At 47.0% G+C, this 17,395-nt stretch overlaps 2 protein-coding genes across 2 annotated transcripts; one reads left to right on the plus strand and one right to left on the minus strand.

The window, feature by feature from the left end:
• Positions 1 to 320: 320 nt before the first annotated feature.
• On the minus strand, positions 321 to 5,059 carry LOC126507101 (WAP four-disulfide core domain protein 6A-like). The gene is made up of 4 exons (XM_050151277.1): positions 4,928 to 5,059; positions 3,751 to 3,882; positions 1,079 to 1,246; positions 321 to 639 (listed from the first exon to the last, which is right to left on the minus strand). Exons 1-3 carry the CDS (start codon positions 5,046 to 5,048, stop codon positions 1,080 to 1,082), a joined length of 420 nt encoding a protein of 139 aa, XP_050007234.1. The 5' UTR covers positions 5,049 to 5,059; the 3' UTR covers positions 321 to 639; position 1,079.
• Positions 5,060 to 6,102: 1,043 nt separating this feature from the next.
• Wfdc8 (WAP four-disulfide core domain 8) lies at positions 6,103 to 16,437 on the plus strand. The gene is made up of 7 exons (XM_050150969.1): positions 6,103 to 6,153; positions 8,274 to 8,434; positions 8,521 to 8,630; positions 9,806 to 9,946; positions 11,731 to 11,898; positions 14,869 to 15,009; positions 16,298 to 16,437. The coding sequence occupies exons 1-7, from the start codon at positions 6,103 to 6,105 to the stop codon at positions 16,435 to 16,437; spliced, it is 912 nt and encodes a 303-aa protein (XP_050006926.1).
• Positions 16,438 to 17,395: the final 958 nt, after the last annotated feature.

Consider the following 17,395-nt stretch of genomic DNA (forward strand, 5'->3'; position numbering starts at 1 on the left):
GTTTTCTGTGTGATTATTTCAGTTCTGAGCGGCCAGGACAAACAAGCAGCCCACTTACAACACTGTTGTTATCTGAGAATTTATACTGAGGACCAAGAGCAGATAGGGATAACATATTGAGTACTCTGATCAGACAGGGACATCTAAACACAGAGAGCTGTGAGCAAACTGAACATCTGCATGCAGAGGGGTGTGAACAGACATGAACATCTGCATGCAGAGGGCTGTGGACAGACGTGAACATCTGCGTACAGAGGGCTGTGAAACGATATTAACACCAGCAGACAACAGAGGAGTTATTCAGACTCTGAAACATCAAAACTCGCATGATCTTTTTATTAGGAGGAACTAGAGTCTTCATAGGAATAAATGAGAGCCCCGGAGGTTGAGGTGACAGGGTCTTACACTGAGAAGGAGTCAAAAGGCTTAAGGGCATTACGTTTGAAGAGACGCTGGCGTGAGGGAAAGAGAATAAGCCAATTCTGCAGTTCTGTTGTGGGAGCAGCCGGAATCTTAGTGGCTAAGACTTGACTGCTGTCAGCCAATCTAGAGTATCCTTGGACTCACAGAAGGAAGTCTCAAATTTCCAAGACCTGGAGCTTTCTGTAGCTCAACCTTTTCCTATCGAGGAAGACAGATCTGTAAGACACAAGGGTAAGGATGGAGATGCTGGGCTTCAGCCACCGTAGGAACCAGATCCTTCAGCAAATGGAAAGGGATGGGATGATTTTCACATCCCCGGGCAAGCAGGGAAAACAGAAGTGATGGGCTTGCTGGGATCAGCTCGCGCCTTCTAATTTATACCACTTTATACCTGTTAACTCAGTGTGGTGACCATGGCAGCTCACATGCTCCTCCTCTGAGTTGGGTCAGGTGCTCCCTGCTCCTGTGTCCTTTCTTTTCCCACTGCTCCCCTCAGAATTGCAGGCTTCCCTTTGCCCTCTGCCTCCCTCCTATCCTCTCTTTCCCAGGTCCTTTCATTTGCACCTCCAGGACTGCCCTGGCCTTGGAAAGGACTGATGCTCAGATTGCTGTTTAACTTTAGTGGAAATGCAGATTGGGGACCTTTAGCACTTACATCATTTTTTACAGATGGATTTGCAGATACTTTCACTTTTGAAGTTGTTACGGTTCCCCATGCAACCACCAAAGATGAATTGAGTACAGACCCCAGTTTCTTTATTATAATACCAGCGTGGAACACGAAACATGCAGGGGCCAATATTCTTTGGCAGAGTGCAAAAATCTGTGGGGAAAAAATGGAAGACAGATATTTGGATGCCTGTCTCCTCAGGAAGAGCCCCGCCCCCTTCCTCTGTCCACTGCTCTCTTTGTCTAGCTCAGAGCTGTGCTTCTGGTTCCCTGGGAATGTGACCAGTCACTTCAGCCTCTTTGGTCTTCTTTTTCTCAGCTGCAGGATGACAACACAAAGAACCACCTTGCTGGTCGGGACAGGACCGTCCCAGGAGCAGACGTGGCCATTGTGTCTCCTCAGCATCTGAATGATGACTGCTTGAGGACTTGGCCTCATAAACGGCAAGGATGGCCGTCTCTTTCCTTTCTGCCAGGAATGGCCACCATCTAAGTTAAAATATCTCCAGTCCACTAGACGTCAGGGGAGCTGATGCACTGGCTCAGGACAGTTATCTTCCAACCCCAAAGTCCATACCTCCCTCTCCACAGCTTCTCTCTTTTGCTGCTCTTAACGCTCATTCTTTCAAACTGTCCTTGAAAGTCAGCCTACTCCCTAGTCTCCACGCCTTCACACCTCCTCAATGCCCGAGCTGCTCTGGCTAGCAAGGCACACTCCTATTCATTCTTCAAAAGCCTCCCAGTAGCCAGGCGTGGTGACATTTGCCTGACATCGCAGCACTTGGGAAGCCGAGGCAGGAGGATTGCAGCGATTTCAAGGCTGCCCTGAGCTACATAGAAGACCATGTCTGCAATATCTAAACAACCCAGCATCATTGCCTTTCTGATGTCTCCTGGGTCCATGCTTTACCCCTTGATTTAATGCATCTGTTTTATGTCTGTGATGAAGATTTATCGTGGGTTTAACCATATTTTCTGACTGCAGGAAAACTGAGTTCTTCATGAACAAATACTGTACCTTAGCCCTGTACAGCCATTCTGAGCAGATCTTTGGCAAGAAATGGATGTTTCAGGAATATTCTCAGAAATAAAAAAAAAAGGAAGGCAGGAAGGATGGAAGGAAGGAAGTATGGAAGAAAAGAAGGAAGGAAGGAAAGAAAGAAAGAAAGAAAGAAAGAAGGAAAGAGATAAAGATCCCAAACTTATGCACTTAATGAACAACTGATTTCACCACTGAAAAATTCCATTACAATCACACAAGTTTAGCTATTAAAGTGCTGCTCGTGGGTCTTAGCCTTTGACACATGTTGACATTTCCTCTGGTATGGCAGCTCTCTTTCTGTTCTCATTGTGCAGGTAGAGGGCATGAGACTTGGAGAGATGAAGCCACTCCCTGATGTCATACACCAGTGAGGGAGTTAAGTGTAGATGAATCACCAGATATGGTGGTGCACTCTTAGAACCCCAGACACCCAAAGACTAAGGTAGGAGAATGTCAAGGTTGAGGTCAGCCTTAATTCCCTGATTCAGCAACCAGAACCTGAGTAGACCACAGTCGGGGTTAGGATCACAGGGAGGAGGATCACGGCCGGATGTCTGAGTGCTCATCCTCCACCATCTCCACCTTCTCCACCTCCCAGTGTTTCCACACCTGATCACATGTCTCCTAGCACAGAGTTTTCCCATGAGCACTTGCTGGTGTCTGGAAAGCCACTTCTCCCTGTGTTTACCTGCACACTACCCGTCCTTCAGATTTCAAGTCCTATATGGCTTTCCCAGGATAATCTTTGGTAGCCTCATTGAGGAGCCCAATCTGGGTGTCATGGGCACCCGTAAATATTTGCTGATAGATAAATGGGCGAGTAGTTTTGAGGGTCTTGTCTGGAGTTCAAGGACATGAGCAGAGATAGAGTATAGGAGGCTAACGCGATGAGGGGAGGCTTCCTGGGTTTTATGTTAGTCTGAGACCTGGACAAACGAGCCTGGAAACTCCGGACACCTGTCTCAACTTATGAACAGCCAGACGTGTTTTTGCTGTTTGATGAGACTTTGGTAGCTACTTGCATCTCAGAACAGCACCTGAGAGTAGCTAAGGGGTCACATGACTCATATAAAAGGGTTAACTGAGGTTCAAAATGGAAAGGCCAGGTCTAGATAAATGTTTCACTAAGATCACTTACTACCCCTCAGAAGACCTGGGCTCAGTTCCCATTACCCACATGGCAGCTCACAACTATTTATATCACCAGTTCCAGGGGCTATGATACCCTCTTCTTTCCTCCAGAGGCACTGTATGCATTTGGTGTGCATACATACATACATTGAGCCAACATGTTCACGCACATAAAAATAATCTTTCTTTAAAAAGAAAAGGGATGTTGTTTCCTTCATATACTGAAATGGAAGGAAAATGAAAAAGCACCGTCTCTCTTTGTCCATCACTGTCAAAATCTGCACCAATCAGATGTCAAGATAATCACGGTCAAACTCTAACCCTCAGTGGTCTAGGAGCTGACATGGCAGTACCAGCATTGGAAGGCAGGAGGGGTGACCCAGAGGTCATGGCAGTACCAGCATAGGACGGCAGGAGTGGAACCCAGAAAGCATGGCAGTACCAAAATAGGAGGGTGCAAGCAATTCAGCGAACGGGACAGTTACCGTCTCTGGGGTCCATACATATTTTATCACAGACAAACTGGCAGCACTTTTGCCTTGATGGACAGTGTGCATGCTGTGAACATTCGTCTGTATTTACATCTGTACACTTCACTTTGGGTTTTGGGCACATTCCTGTAGGAAAAGAAGAAGATGTGGTCCCCTGAGGAGTTGAAGGAGACATTGTTCTCCCTTCCTACTTCCAGAGTGTCACTGCAGAGCTGAGGAAGCTTGTTGGCCCCTCACCTGTCACTAGGAGAGGCAACCCTCAGGGGCTCAGGTTTTCACAGCACTGGTCCCATCGCCCCCAGCAGCGACTCAGCACCTATTCCCCAGAACCTTCTCCAGCCCTCTCTCCACCCCTACAAGATTCCCCAGAGAGGGACCTGCTCATTTGGGACTGTTCTGATCATTTGGTTTGGCCTTCGTTGGCCCCTGTAGCTCAGTGTTTGCCTAGGTTGTCATCCTGAAGGCTTATGGAACAAAGTTTGAAAAGCCTTGGTCAAGATGCCTGGGCTAAAAGAACAGCGATGAATACTGATAAAGGACTTCCAGTGATTAATATTGATAAAGTGTCCCATGGAGCGAGCAGAGGCGTCCAGAGCATGCGAGGCTCTGTGGACTTGTGCAGATCACACAGCTCTCAAGGAGTAGACCCGGAATTTGCTCCTGTCACACGGCCTCCTGATCACTCACTTCCCCCACGACCTTCAAGTGCTCAGTGTGTTTTAGCTGGTAAGGATGAAATCTCCCTGCTTCACCATCTGAAGGGACCCTGGAGGCTGTTCTTCAGCACACAGGTAAGGTCCTGTGAATACAGGAAAGCTTTGGGGAGCTGCAGTGGGCAGGCAAGGCAGCTGCTGGGGTGCTGCTAGGGAGAGGCTCATCCTAAGTGGAGATCCTTTTGTCTACTTAATTCCCAATGTCCATTCAATGCACACCAGTCCTGAAGTGCATGAAGAATTCCTTATAAAGATAGGGAGTCAGCTGTCACAGACAGAGACCCCTGTGTGACCCAGGGCACCTCTCCAGGATGACGGGGAAACAGTGACCCCAAACATCTCACTCCCACCAGGGTCTGGGACTGGGGTGGGGAAACCCTCTCATCTGCAGTGTGTTTTGTTCTTTGACCCCATCAAGCTACTTCTCTCCATATTAAGAACTGTACCCCAGTACTTACTGAGAAAGAACCCCTCTGCCAGCTTAGGTTCCTGGATGCCCCATAAGAAGATGAAGAGGACCAGGAATGGCAGAAGTTCCCAGAGTCTCATCTTAAGAAGCAGTTGTGTGGCCAGAAGCATTAAGCTGGGTGGAACTGGTCAGTGGCTCCGGCTTCTGCTCTGAGGTCTGTGCCCCAACCGTCAAGGAAGCAACTCTGGACATGAGCCAGTGATGTTCACTTCCGGAGGCCATTCGTGGCCTAGCTGTACCCACAGTCACCCTGTGGAGGAAAGGCCTCTGACTCTCTGGTCTGGACCTCTGCAAGCTGAGGTCTCTGGCTCTCTGCCACACTGGGGAGAGGGGTGTACTTGCTTAGGGTCTCTTAGAATCTCTTAGCAAAGTTATGTGATTCCAGAACCTTCCTTTTCCCAGGGGTAAATTGGTGTTTGGGAATATCCTAGCCTTTTTTCTCTGTGATTCCTCTCTTCTTCAATGCTTTCTTTTTTCTCTCTCTTTCTTTTTGTTTTTTTTCTTTCTTTCATTCTTTCTTTCTTTCTTTCTTTTTTTTTTTTGGTTTTTAGAGACAGGCTTTTTCTGTCGCTTTTGGAGCCTTGAAGCCTGTCCTGGAACTAGCTCTTGTACACCAGGCTGGCCTCGAACTCACAGAGATCTGCCTGCCTCTGCCTCCTGAGTGCTGGGATTAAAGACGTACGCCACCACCGTCTAGCAATGCTTTCTTTCTTTTGCCTCCTTTCCCCCATCCTTCCTTTTTCCTCCAAATACTCCTCTCTCCACCTTCTCTCCTTTGAGACAGGATCCCATCTATCCCAGGCTGGTCTCGAACTTCGTATGAAGCAGACGACTTCTGCTCCTTCTGCATCCACTTCCCCAGTGCTGGGATTACAGATCTGCCTCACCTCTCCTGGTTTACATGGGACTTGGCTGGGGCAGGGGGCTTCAGGCATGCTAGGCCAGCATTAGATCAATCGAGCTGCATCCTGCCTTGGCTGCATCTTGTCTCCCTCTCTGGCCTAATTATCTGTGGTTTTGCCCTGTATGTCCTTTTTCTCCTTTTCAATGACCCTGCCTGAGTCTCTGTCTCCTTCCCTTTCAGCTCCCTACCTTGTCCTAGCTGGCCTTGAATTTGTAATCCTCCTGCCTTCTGAGTATCTGTTATTACAGCCCTGAGCCATGATGCCCAACTCCTGCCCTGGATATGCCTTCTATGTGGAGCAATGCAGTACGGTGTGTGTGTAACTGGGGACGGGTCAGAAGGCAGTCTCCAGGGCTGCTTTTCCTCTTCCACCGTGCTTGAGGTAGTCTCCTCACAGTTTGTTGCTGTACTGTGTATTCTGGGGCAGCTTGCCCATCAGTCTCTAGGGTATTTGCTCTCTACTGGTCTCACTGTGGTGGAGCTGGCTTTAACAGTTGCTTACATTGTTCCAATTTCCCATGGGTTCTGGGGTCTTCACCTTAGGTGCCCATGACCAGTGCTCTCCCTGCCACCTCTGGACTCCATTTCCCCAGGTATGTCTTCCACAGAAACCAGGCAAAGAAAGTCTAGTCAGTTTTAAGATCTTTGTGCCTCATGGGGATCACTGTTAATAATACGTGCTGTAGGTTTCCAAGTTGCCAAGGGAATAGATCTGATGTTCTCACTACAAACAGTGATATCTGAACCAATGATGTATTATCTTGAATTGTCCCACAATGTACACTCCTCACATACCATTCTACTCCATAAAAGGCCTAATCATCATTTGCCCAGTAAAATTTCAAACCAAAAGGGTAATGTGTAAGATGCTCCGGAAGAGCGAGGTGACAATTTAATATGAAATCAAATGCTGAGAAGTGAGAACTCTGAGGAAAAGAAAGGGGGGGGGGTGAAGTACATCTAATTAAAACCATGCATAAGGACAATATTATCCAAAACACCGAAAGTTAATATATGGAAACTGTCTGAAGGACTTAAAAATAAGTTATTGGTGGCACTCCAGACACATTCTTTTACTTGGAATCCTAATTCTAGGCTGGACAGCTAAAATCACAGTGGCATACCATAGGCCGTCCCTGAGTGAGACAAACCCTGAAACTCTCAAACTTTATTCTCACTCTCTTCTCTAGTCTCCACACTGTGCGTGTATGTTTGTGTGCGTGTGTGCATGTGTGTGTTTATGTGTGTGCACGTGTTGGTAGTCAGAGGACAACCTTGTGTGTTATTCCTCAGGCGACACCCACCTTTATTTTGAGTGAGTCTTTCTCTGATGTGGAACTCACCAAGTAGGCTACACTAACTGGCCAGACTGCCCCGGGATCCCCGGTATCTTCCTTCCAAGGTCTGGGGTTACAATATGTACCACATTCCTGACTCCCACCCCCACCATGGGTTCTGAAGACTGAACCATGCATTCAGGCTCACACAACAAGCCTTTACCCCTTGAGACAGTTCTTGGCGATTCTCACCCATTTTGTCTTTGCTTTGTTCCCACGAACCACATCCTCAGGGGAAGAACTTTGAATTGTCCTTTTGTTTGGAACCGGAATTCCCATAACTGAGTGGCATATGAGAAGTAGAGACACGATTTTTTGTTTGTTTGGTTTGTTTGTTTGTTTTGGTTAGTGCTTTGTCCTGTTTCTTTGTTTGGTTTTGTCCGTGGCATCAAAACATCCCCTTTTCTCTTCCCCCTCCTCTTCACTGTTTCTGGAATGTGTTTGCCTGGAGTAAGTGGCATATCACTGGGTCTTTTCATCTTGGAAGAAAAAAAAAAAACACCTGTAGGAGGTGCTGGCTCAGTGGGTAAAGGTACTTACCCAAGTTCTGCCCCTAGAACTCACAGTGGGAGAAGAGAACAGACCCCCCAAATTGTCCTCTAGCTGCACATGTGCTTGACACCCCCGACACACATGTGCCAACACACACACACACACATTTTAAAGATACATATGAGACATGAAGAAGCATGATGAAACTGGAGCTTCGAAGGGGGACTGTCTGCTGTCTGCTTGTCAAATTGTCTAGATGAATCATAAGATCCCAGAGTTGTATGGAGCTAGAAAGAATGAGAAGAATCTTTGTTAACCCAAGGCCATTTGGGACGTGTGTCTGTGTGTCTGTGTATTTAATCTATGCATGTGTATCTGCGTGCGTGTATGTACGTGTACCTGTGCTATTCAGAGGCACCAGGATACTCTACTGCCTGCCCAGGTCTCCAGACAACCTCATGCTCTCTATTCCTGTCATCAGTGGAACAAAGCAAAGGCCCTGAAACGTGTCTGAAGTTGCTTCAGACGTGAGCACGGGAAAGCCACCTGGCAACGATTCCAAGCAAAGCTCTGTGATGATTCAAGTGTGACCTGTTACCCAGGAGCGAGACAGTGGGAAAGTGACCAAAAGGGCCCAGCTGCAGCCCTGTGGCCAAGTATGGGGTGCCACAGAGGATCCTGAGGTGTCTGTCCCAGGCCTGTCTCACTCGCTACCCTCCAACAGACCCCTTCTCGCTTCTGGTTCTGTTTTCTCATCCATGAAGTAAGTGGGGCTGGGAACCCTCTCTGCACGGCGTGCGCTTTTCTTCAGATGTGCCTAACTCAGGCCCCTGTTCTTTGCTTACACAGGCATCTTCCCCTCCATGGCTCCACCAGCTTCTGGAGGAGTGGAGCTCTTGTGTTGCTTCTCTTCCTCTCCTTGGAGCAGACTTCCGCATCGTACACTGCCAAAATCAAACGTGTGTTCTTCTTCCTGGGAAGTGCTCTTGGGGACTGAGGGCTGGAATGAGGCAAAGGCTGGCATTGGTTGACAATGGTTGGATTCAGGGTGCCAGAGAGCTGTCTCTGTTTACCACTCTATGGCTTCCTCATCTGTTTACCCCAAATTATTTCCCTAGCTTTCCTCAGTATGTGTCATTGAGTTTTCAAAACTTAATTATTCATTAGGCATGAGTCTGAAAAGAGAGGGCCAGAGAGGATTCATCTTAATAGTGGAGGTGAACCATGGCAGGAGGCCAGGTGTCACTCTGAGGAAGGGGCAGCAAAGAGAGGGGGTGGGGGTGGGAAGAGATTTAAGAAACAGAATTGGCCCAAATCCTAAATGGATCAGACTCTGGGGTTTGGGGGAGTATTGGTGTTTCACAACTGAGTTGTTCACGTGTTGAAGGTCAAGCCTGGAAACAGAGTGCAGGGTGCTCTTTAAGCCCGCCAAACACTGGTTCTGTGTACACACATGAAGGTGAAAGGCTCTTGAGAACCACTTGAGTAGCTTTTCCTCAGATGACTGGAAACAAGGGTCTTCAGTTCAGAATAGAGAGTGGGCCCGGGGGAAGATGCCAGAACCAGTCAGACCAGGAGAATGGACATGCTAAGCCAGAAAGAGTTCAGGAAGTTGAAGAGACAACTGAGACGAGGACATGTGCAAGAGCCCTTGGGTGCGTGCACACAAGGTGAGTGACTCAGAAGAGCCATCCAGGGAGGAAGGGGAGCTCAGAACTAGCTGATGAAAGGGGAAGAACGTCCAAAGCCAAGGCTCCTCTTTCTACCATGCAGTCCGTCCTCTGAGCAACCTCCCCTGCAGACTGTGATGCTGAACGCAGGGGATGCAAGGGTTAATGTCATCAGGTCACAAGGCAGTAACTCTTTCATTTAAGACAGATGGCTTTGTCTCCACCTAGTTACATGCCTTGGACTCCAAGATGGCTTTCTTCAGTTACTCGAGCACAAACTCCTGATTTAGCTCCACTGGAAGGAACCAAGGGTGGGGAGACAGCTGTGGCCCCTGAGTACAAGCAAGGGAAGAACTGGGTCGGGGTAGATGACAAAGGGCTGAGATTTTCACAGCTCCCCTTTGCCGTGGAGGAAAGGAGCCATAGTGTTCAAGGATGTGAACCTGGGTCTTTCTTTCTTGCAGAGAAAGTGGGTGAGTGCCCCAGCAAGCGGTTGGAATGCGGAAGTAGGGTTCCAAACCCATGCACAACAGACTTCAGCTGTGAGGCACATTTCAAGTGTTGTCCTTTCTCCTGTGGGAATTTATGCATAGATCCTTATGAAGGTACTGGCATCCAGGTGGGAGGCAGAAAACTAGCCAAATAATCCTTTCAGATGGCAGGACCATATGCCAGTGTTTAAGCCTTTCTCATTCTGTAATTTAACTCTCTGCATTCAAGTACAAGTCAGGCGTCCAGGTGTAGTGGTTACCAAGTCATTAGTACTGATGCTAGACTTCTTTTGTAGGACGCTCAATCATTCACCCATAACTAGTGCCTTTTCTATGTCCACCATGTGTTAAAGCTATTGTTTGTAAAAAGCCAAACTTCATGCTAATTGTTGTTTGAGAAACAAAGCATCCATCAACCCAGAGACTCATTCATTCATTCCATAATTTTACAAAGATCTCACTGATATATTATGATAGGAGCCAGGTGTGGTGGCACATGCCTTTAATTTGAGCACTTGGGAGGCAAAGGCAGGTGGAGCTCTTTGAATTACACAACAGCCTGGTCTACACAGAGAGACTTTGTCTCAAAAAGGAAAAATAAATGAACATATGTATGTATTATGTACATACATATGTATACATACCCACATATACACACATATATGTATACACACTATATATATGTGTATATATATATAAAGATAATATTGCCTCTCCATATCTCAAAATTGAAATTACACAGGGGACATGAAGAGAGGGGACCTGTGCACCTGCTGGGTGGAAGTGTTTAATAACCCACGCTCTCTGTTAACTCAAAGCCTTATGAGATCAACTTTTTTTTGGCCTAAGGCTACCATGACTTGCTGAACAAGTTGTGTTTATTGTTCATGACCATCATGGAGCACGTTCGTCATAGAGTCATGAGGCTTCTGTCTCAGTAAAGATCTGTTTGAGTCCATCAGAGGATTTGGGCTTGGATTGGGTGGTTCACAGAGGGCTAGAGAAGTGAGGGTTAGCCTTACATCAGATATTGTCCAAAGATGGGTTCATTCTATGACTGAGCATCTATGGCTCTTATCTCTAAATAGTGGTTCTTATCTCTAAAGAGGGCATTTAGAATGAGGATAACTTATCCTCTCAAAGCTCAAGACATTCAGGAAGACGGATCTGCTCCAGTGTGGTTTTGTAATGTCCTCTATTGGCAATGCTCAGAAGAAGAGCCAGGACAAGAAATCTTTTTAGAAAGATTTGCTTATATTTCATGTGTGTGGTTGTCTTGCCTGCATGTATGTATAGATACCATGTTTTCCTGGTGCCTGCCGAGATCAGAAGAGGTTACCAGATCCCCTGGAACTGGAGTAATAAACAATTGTGAGCCCCATGTGGATGCTAGGAATCATGCCTATGTCTTATAAAAAGAAAATTTAGTTGAAAGCCCTTGCTGCTCTTGCAGAGCACCCAATGTTCAATTCCAGGAGATCTGTCTCCCTCTTCTGGCCTCGGAGGCTACTGCACACATGGTACCTAACCATACCAGAAAGTAGAACACACATATACACAAAATTAAGTTGGGGGTGGGATTAAAAGAAAAACTGTTACTGCTACATTTGCTTATTTTTATTTGGGGGGAGGCTGCCACGTCATGATTGTGGAAATCAGCAGACAACCTGTGGGAGCCGGTTCCTCCCTGGAGGTCAACTCAGGTCATCAGGGTTGGTACCAGGCAAATGCCCTAACTCACCGAGCCCACCTCCTTCATCCACCTATGTCTTTTTTCACCGACTTTTTCTATGAGCAGAGCAGTAATACTAGGGATTATGATGAGGGCTTGTGGCTGGAGCCTGACCTCCTCTTTTCATGCCCACGCTTTACACTCTTGCTTTCCTTCCTCGCCTCAGAACCCTGCATGTTACCCTCAGACGCAGGAGACTGCCATGACAATCAGACTCGCTGGTATTTTGACTCTGAGAAGCATTATTGCAGACCTTTTACATACAGTGGATGTCATGGGAATTCCAACAACTTCCTCAGCAAGATGGACTGCAAGAACGCCTGCATGTTAATTGGTAAGAGCCATGTCCCTAGTAGTCTGAGGTCCTTGCTTAACTACTAACATTATACCAGTCTAGCTATAGAGCGTCAGGCTGTGAGGCTAATCTGCCTTCGATCCAAACCAAGGCTCTTTTGCTTGCTGTAAGAGGCCTTCAGCCGGCTGCTTGCCTTCGTGAGTTTTGGCTGAGATATAAAATGAAGACGTCAACAGAATTTACACGATGGAGTTGTTGTGACCAGAAACAGATGACATAAGAATTGTGAGGCTGGAAATGAGGGCAAGTAAGTAGATAGGAGGCCTCCGGAAGCCAGGCCACATCTTGAAGTGTTCCTGTGGGCTGCCCCTTCTCCCCAATCACTTTGGCCTGATGTACACATGGAAGTCTTGGGCTCAGAGAATGACAAGGGGAAGGCATGGTCCTTCCTGCTCCGAGCCACCTCCCATCTGAAGAGGTGACTTTCCAAACGGTCTCTATTTTAAAGTCTCCCACCCACCTAGGTTTCCATTGCCTACAGGTAAAAGCTCATACTCCTTGGTCTCATGTCCAAAGCTCTCTAGCTTCCAAGTAGCATTGAGTAATCTCAGGAGTCCAGCCTCTTCCCCTCTTTTGAGCAATCAGGCAACTGCCTCGGGTTCTCTCTTTCCAAATGTGGTTTTCATACCATTCTCCTGAACACTTTAATTCTCCTTGGCCCTTACTCAAGGGCTTAAACTGCTTTTTCAACTCTCAAGTTTTCACTCCAACTACCCATGACTTCTCTATTCTTGAAGTCTCCCCAACCCCGCAAAATGAGACAACACGCAAAACTTGCTCATAAACATTGGCCAGTGGAACCTGAAGTTCAAGTCTAACTCTTTGGAGGAAGATGTGTTATCACACCAACCTGCTGAGCATCATCCTGAGGAAGCAGAATAGACATAGGCAGGTCTGTTCCAAACCCCAGGGAGTAGCTGTAGACCTGGGAGAGTGAGGTAGAGGTAAATTCTGCATATTTGCTCTTCAGTGCAATGAATAGGACCAATAATGTTGGGAGCCAGTGTGCTGTGGGGTTTATGTATTAAATAATGTGGATTAAAATCCTACTCCCCTCTGTCCACTGAAAGTTTCTTTGCCTTCTTGATTCTGGAAGAGCAATTGTCTTGCTGAATTGTTGATAGGATTCTGTGCCAACAGAGATATAAAAGGCATGGCATGCTGGGTCTTCCTGGTGTGGCAACTGCCGATCTTCAAAATGTATGTGTCCACCTTGGAAGAGATATGATTGACTTATTGGCACTGTATTTCTGAAGTTTTCTGAGTCAGGTTGACAAATATTCTGTTGTCAACACTTTGTTTTGTTTGTTTGTTCTCACTCTGTAGCCCAGGCTAGCTGGGAACTTGTGGCAAGTCTTCTGCCTCAGCCATGCAAGTGTTGGTGTTACAGGTCTGAGCCACCATACTTGGCTCCATCACCAACACTGCAGATGAGAAAACAGAGTTAGAACAATCCACTTAGCTGCCTAGTGATGCATGGTTGGTTGGGGTAGAGCTGAAGTTTTAACTTAATTTCTTAGCCTTTGAACAGCAAAACCAAATTTATGACCTGACTCCAAGAAGCTAGGACCATATGCTCCCCTTTCCAGAAGGCTTGAGAATGCAGAGAGGTTCTCAACCCACAGGTGATGACCCCTTGGAGTTGCATATCCTGCATTTACATTACCTATCATAGCAGTAGCAAAATTGCAGTTATGAAGCAGTAGCCAAATAATTTTATGGTTGGAGGTCACCTACCACACCATGAGGAACTATATAAAAGGGCCACAGCATTAGGAAGGTTGAGAATCACTGCTGTAGAGAACCATGGAGTCATGGACTCGAAGGACATTGGGCAATACCTTTGTGAGTCAAATACATGAGCCAGAGCCAGGTATAGTGTCTTATAGTCCTAGCATTTACGATGTAGAGGAAGAAGGATTAAGAGTTCAAGGCTGGGGACTAGAGAGATGGTTCAGTGGTTGAGAACACTGACTGCTCTTCCAGAAAACCCAGGTTCAGTTCCCAGCATCCACATGGCAGCTCACAAGTGTCTGTAACTCCAGGATCTGACATCCTCACACAGGCATATACGTGCTGGCAAAACACTAATGCACATAAAATAATAATAATAATAAAGAGTTCAAGAGTGGCCTTGACTACACAGTGAGTTCAAGACCAGCTTGCACTACATGTGACCTTGTCTCAAAACATTAAAAGTGAAACAGATGCAAGAAGAAATATATATATATTTTTAAATTTCAAGTCTGAATCTGACCTGAGAAAAAGAAAGAAAGGAAAGAAGAAAGGAAAAAGGAAAGAAGGAATGGAGTCCTTTTATGCTACCCAGGGAGGTACGCATTCCAAAGGGAATCTTTCTCACAACATCTGGAGCCCTTGACAGCCCAACAACGAGGAGAGAAGATGTCCTTACAGCCACTGCAGCAGGAACTCCATCTACCAGAGGCAAAGTGACGGTGTTTACATCGCAAATCTGAAGACGGCAGCTTTGTGACAATTTTCACATCATTTCCTCTCTTTCTCAGAGACCCTGAGCTCACTGAGTGGCAGGACTGGGGCTTTGTGGTGGGGGGGCTTCAGACACTAAGCCCACTCTATTGCACGGAACACCCTATTTTTTTTATTTATTTATTATGTATACAATATTCTGTCTGTGTGTATGTCTGCTGGCCAGAAGAGGGCACCAGACCTCATTACAGATGGTTGTGAGCCACCATGTGGTTGCCGGGAATTGAACTCAGGACCTCTGGAAGAACAGGCAATGCTCTTAACCACTGAGCCATCTCTCCAGCCCCGCCCTATGTTTTTGTTCCTCCTCAGCCTACTGGTGATGGTCAGGGTAAGCTGAAGCAAGGTATAGGAAGTATGACCCACAAGGAGGAGGAGGAGCTTGCTGCAGGTCAGTGGGGTGCTGGGGTGCTGTCAAGCTCACCTTGCCTCTCCTTGCAGTGAAGAAGGGACAGTGCCCACTCTTCCCTTTCCAAATGAGGATGGAGTGCCCGCCCTCCTGCAAGAACGACATGGACTGCCTGGAGAAGGAGAAGTGCTGCGAGTCCAGGTGTGGCTTCATTTGTGCCAGGGCCTGGCTAGGTAAGGACTGGCGGCCGGCCTCCCAGGGTCTACTGGGCATAGGCATGGATGCCATGGTACCCCATGGAGCAGGGTAGGGAAGCTCCTCAGAGTCTGGGGTGGCCTGGATCTTACTAAAGAATCAAGCCAGGCTCAAACTTAACCATCCTCCTGCCTCAGCCTCCTGAGTATTACACCAGCATCTGCCTGGGACGTGGAGAAGTCCCTTGGATTTCAGATGCCTCTTGCCCTAATCTTTGATATCTCAGGGGACTTAAAAAAGAAAGAGGGCTCTCATGTCAACCTCTTGATCTCTGGATCCTTGTACCGTTCTTCAAAACCTCTCATGAGTGCAATTATTCTGTTTTTCCTCCTCCCAAAAAATTTATTCTGAGTCCTCATCCTTCAGTGACTGTGAGTTGATGGTCCAGCGGCAGGTGTGAGCATGTACCTGCATGCGCGCGCGCGCACGCACACACACACACCTCCACTGGGTGCATTACCCTTATAAACCTGTATTCTATGGGAGGGGAAGCGTGTAAATGCCTCTGAAGCAGATGCTGCCCCCGGCTTCTAAGCCTGAGGAGCGGTTAAGTCACAGCACAACAGAATGGCGGGAGCCGGTGGCTTCGGCTGACTTCACCTGTCCTGCCTTTCTGCAAGGCTTGGGGCACTGTAGTCTTCAGTCCCCCTTGTTGATAAGATAGGGGTTCTGGGTTCTTCTGAGACTCCTTCCCCCACTATCACTCTGGGACTGTGTAACTCAAGTCTGTTTATTGTGTGGGGAGGGGAGGTCCTATCCATTTACACAATTGCACAAGGCCTTTCTTGATCTTCAGGTCATTATTCAGGGTTGACACGGCCTCTTGTTAACCGTAGAGGAAAGAGAAGAGGTTTAGTCAGGATAAAACCTGGACTGAGGGGACCTGTACAAACATGAGGGCCTGAGTGTGGATCCCCCAAACCCACATCAAAGTTGTGACCCCCAACGCTGAATGGCAGAGACAGGGGATCCCAGAAGCTCAGTGGTCAGCCAATAGAACTGCGTGAAGAGTTTCAGGTTCAGTGGGAGACTTCATTTAAAGAAAAAAGAGAATTTGTTGATTGTGGAAAGACATTATAATGTCAACCTCTGGCCTCCACCCACACCTACATAGGCAAGCACACCTATGTACACACACACACACACACACACACACACACACACACACATACACACACAAAGAATAAAACATTACCCGGGTTTCCAAACTTACGTCAGACTATTTCCAAGTATTTCAAGTCAAGTGTCTTGTTTTACTTCACAAAGTCAAAACAGGTTTCTGCCCAAGTAAGCCCATGATATGCTCGAAGATCGACAAGCCCAAGTGCTTGAAGGACAACGACTGTCCCCTGGACGAGAAGTGCTGCTCACGCTGCGGCCTGAAGTGCTTGGAAGCCAAACACTGAACAGTAAGCGGGAGAAGTGCCATTGCCAGAATATGAATTATCAGTAGCATAATATGCAGCTGCCACTTCTGTCTGTTGTCAATTATGACAATACTGATGGGCTTGCTGTGATTCCAACATAGATTTAATTACAAATTATAAATTTATATATTATATAGTTATAAATTATAAATTAAATATATATTTAATTTTAGTTTTATTTACATGTGAGCATATGTGAGAGTGTGCATGTGTGTGTGCTTGAGTGTGTGTGCATGTATGTGTGTGTGTGTGCATGTGCATGCATGTAGCAGAGGTGTCAGATTCCCTGGGACTGGAGTCTCACATGATTGCAAGCTACCTGCTGTGTGTGATGGGCACCAAACTTGCCCTGCAAGCATCAGGACCTAAGCTTGATCCCCAGAACCTATGTAAAGTTTTTGGGTGTGGAAGAATGTACTGATAATCCCAGAGCTGGGAAGACAGAGAGAAGGATCTATGGGGATCACTGGTTGGCCTAATCACTGAGCTTCAGGTCAATGAGAGACCCTGCGTCAAAACCAAGGCAGATGATACCTGAGGAACAACACCCAGACTTTACACCTGGCCTCCCCACATGTGTACACGCATGTACACAAGCACCAGCACACATAGATGTACCTGCACACTTATGTACCTGTATACTCATGTCCCTGTACACATTTGTGCATGCTGGCACATATACATGAAATACATGACCACATCCTAGTGAGCAGAGAAAGATCCATACAGGAACCTTCCAGGTGGGCTTTATGGCACACACATTCTGATGCTCAGAAGTCTGAGGCAGGAGGATTGATACAAGACTGAGTCAGCCTGGTCTGCCTTCCAAGTTCCAGGCTACCTAGGAAGACTGGGAATCCAGGGAGGCCTTGTTTCAAAGCAAAACAAAACAGAGACCAGGCTGGGGAAAGACAGCTCAGTGGGTAAGGGTGCCTGC

This window comes from Alexandromys fortis, unplaced genomic scaffold (genome assembly GCF_014885135.2).
Source record: "Alexandromys fortis isolate MF-2015 unplaced genomic scaffold, M_Fortis_MF-2015_v1.1 scaffold_27, whole genome shotgun sequence".
NCBI classification, from domain to species: Eukaryota; Metazoa; Chordata; class Mammalia; order Rodentia; family Cricetidae; genus Alexandromys; species Alexandromys fortis.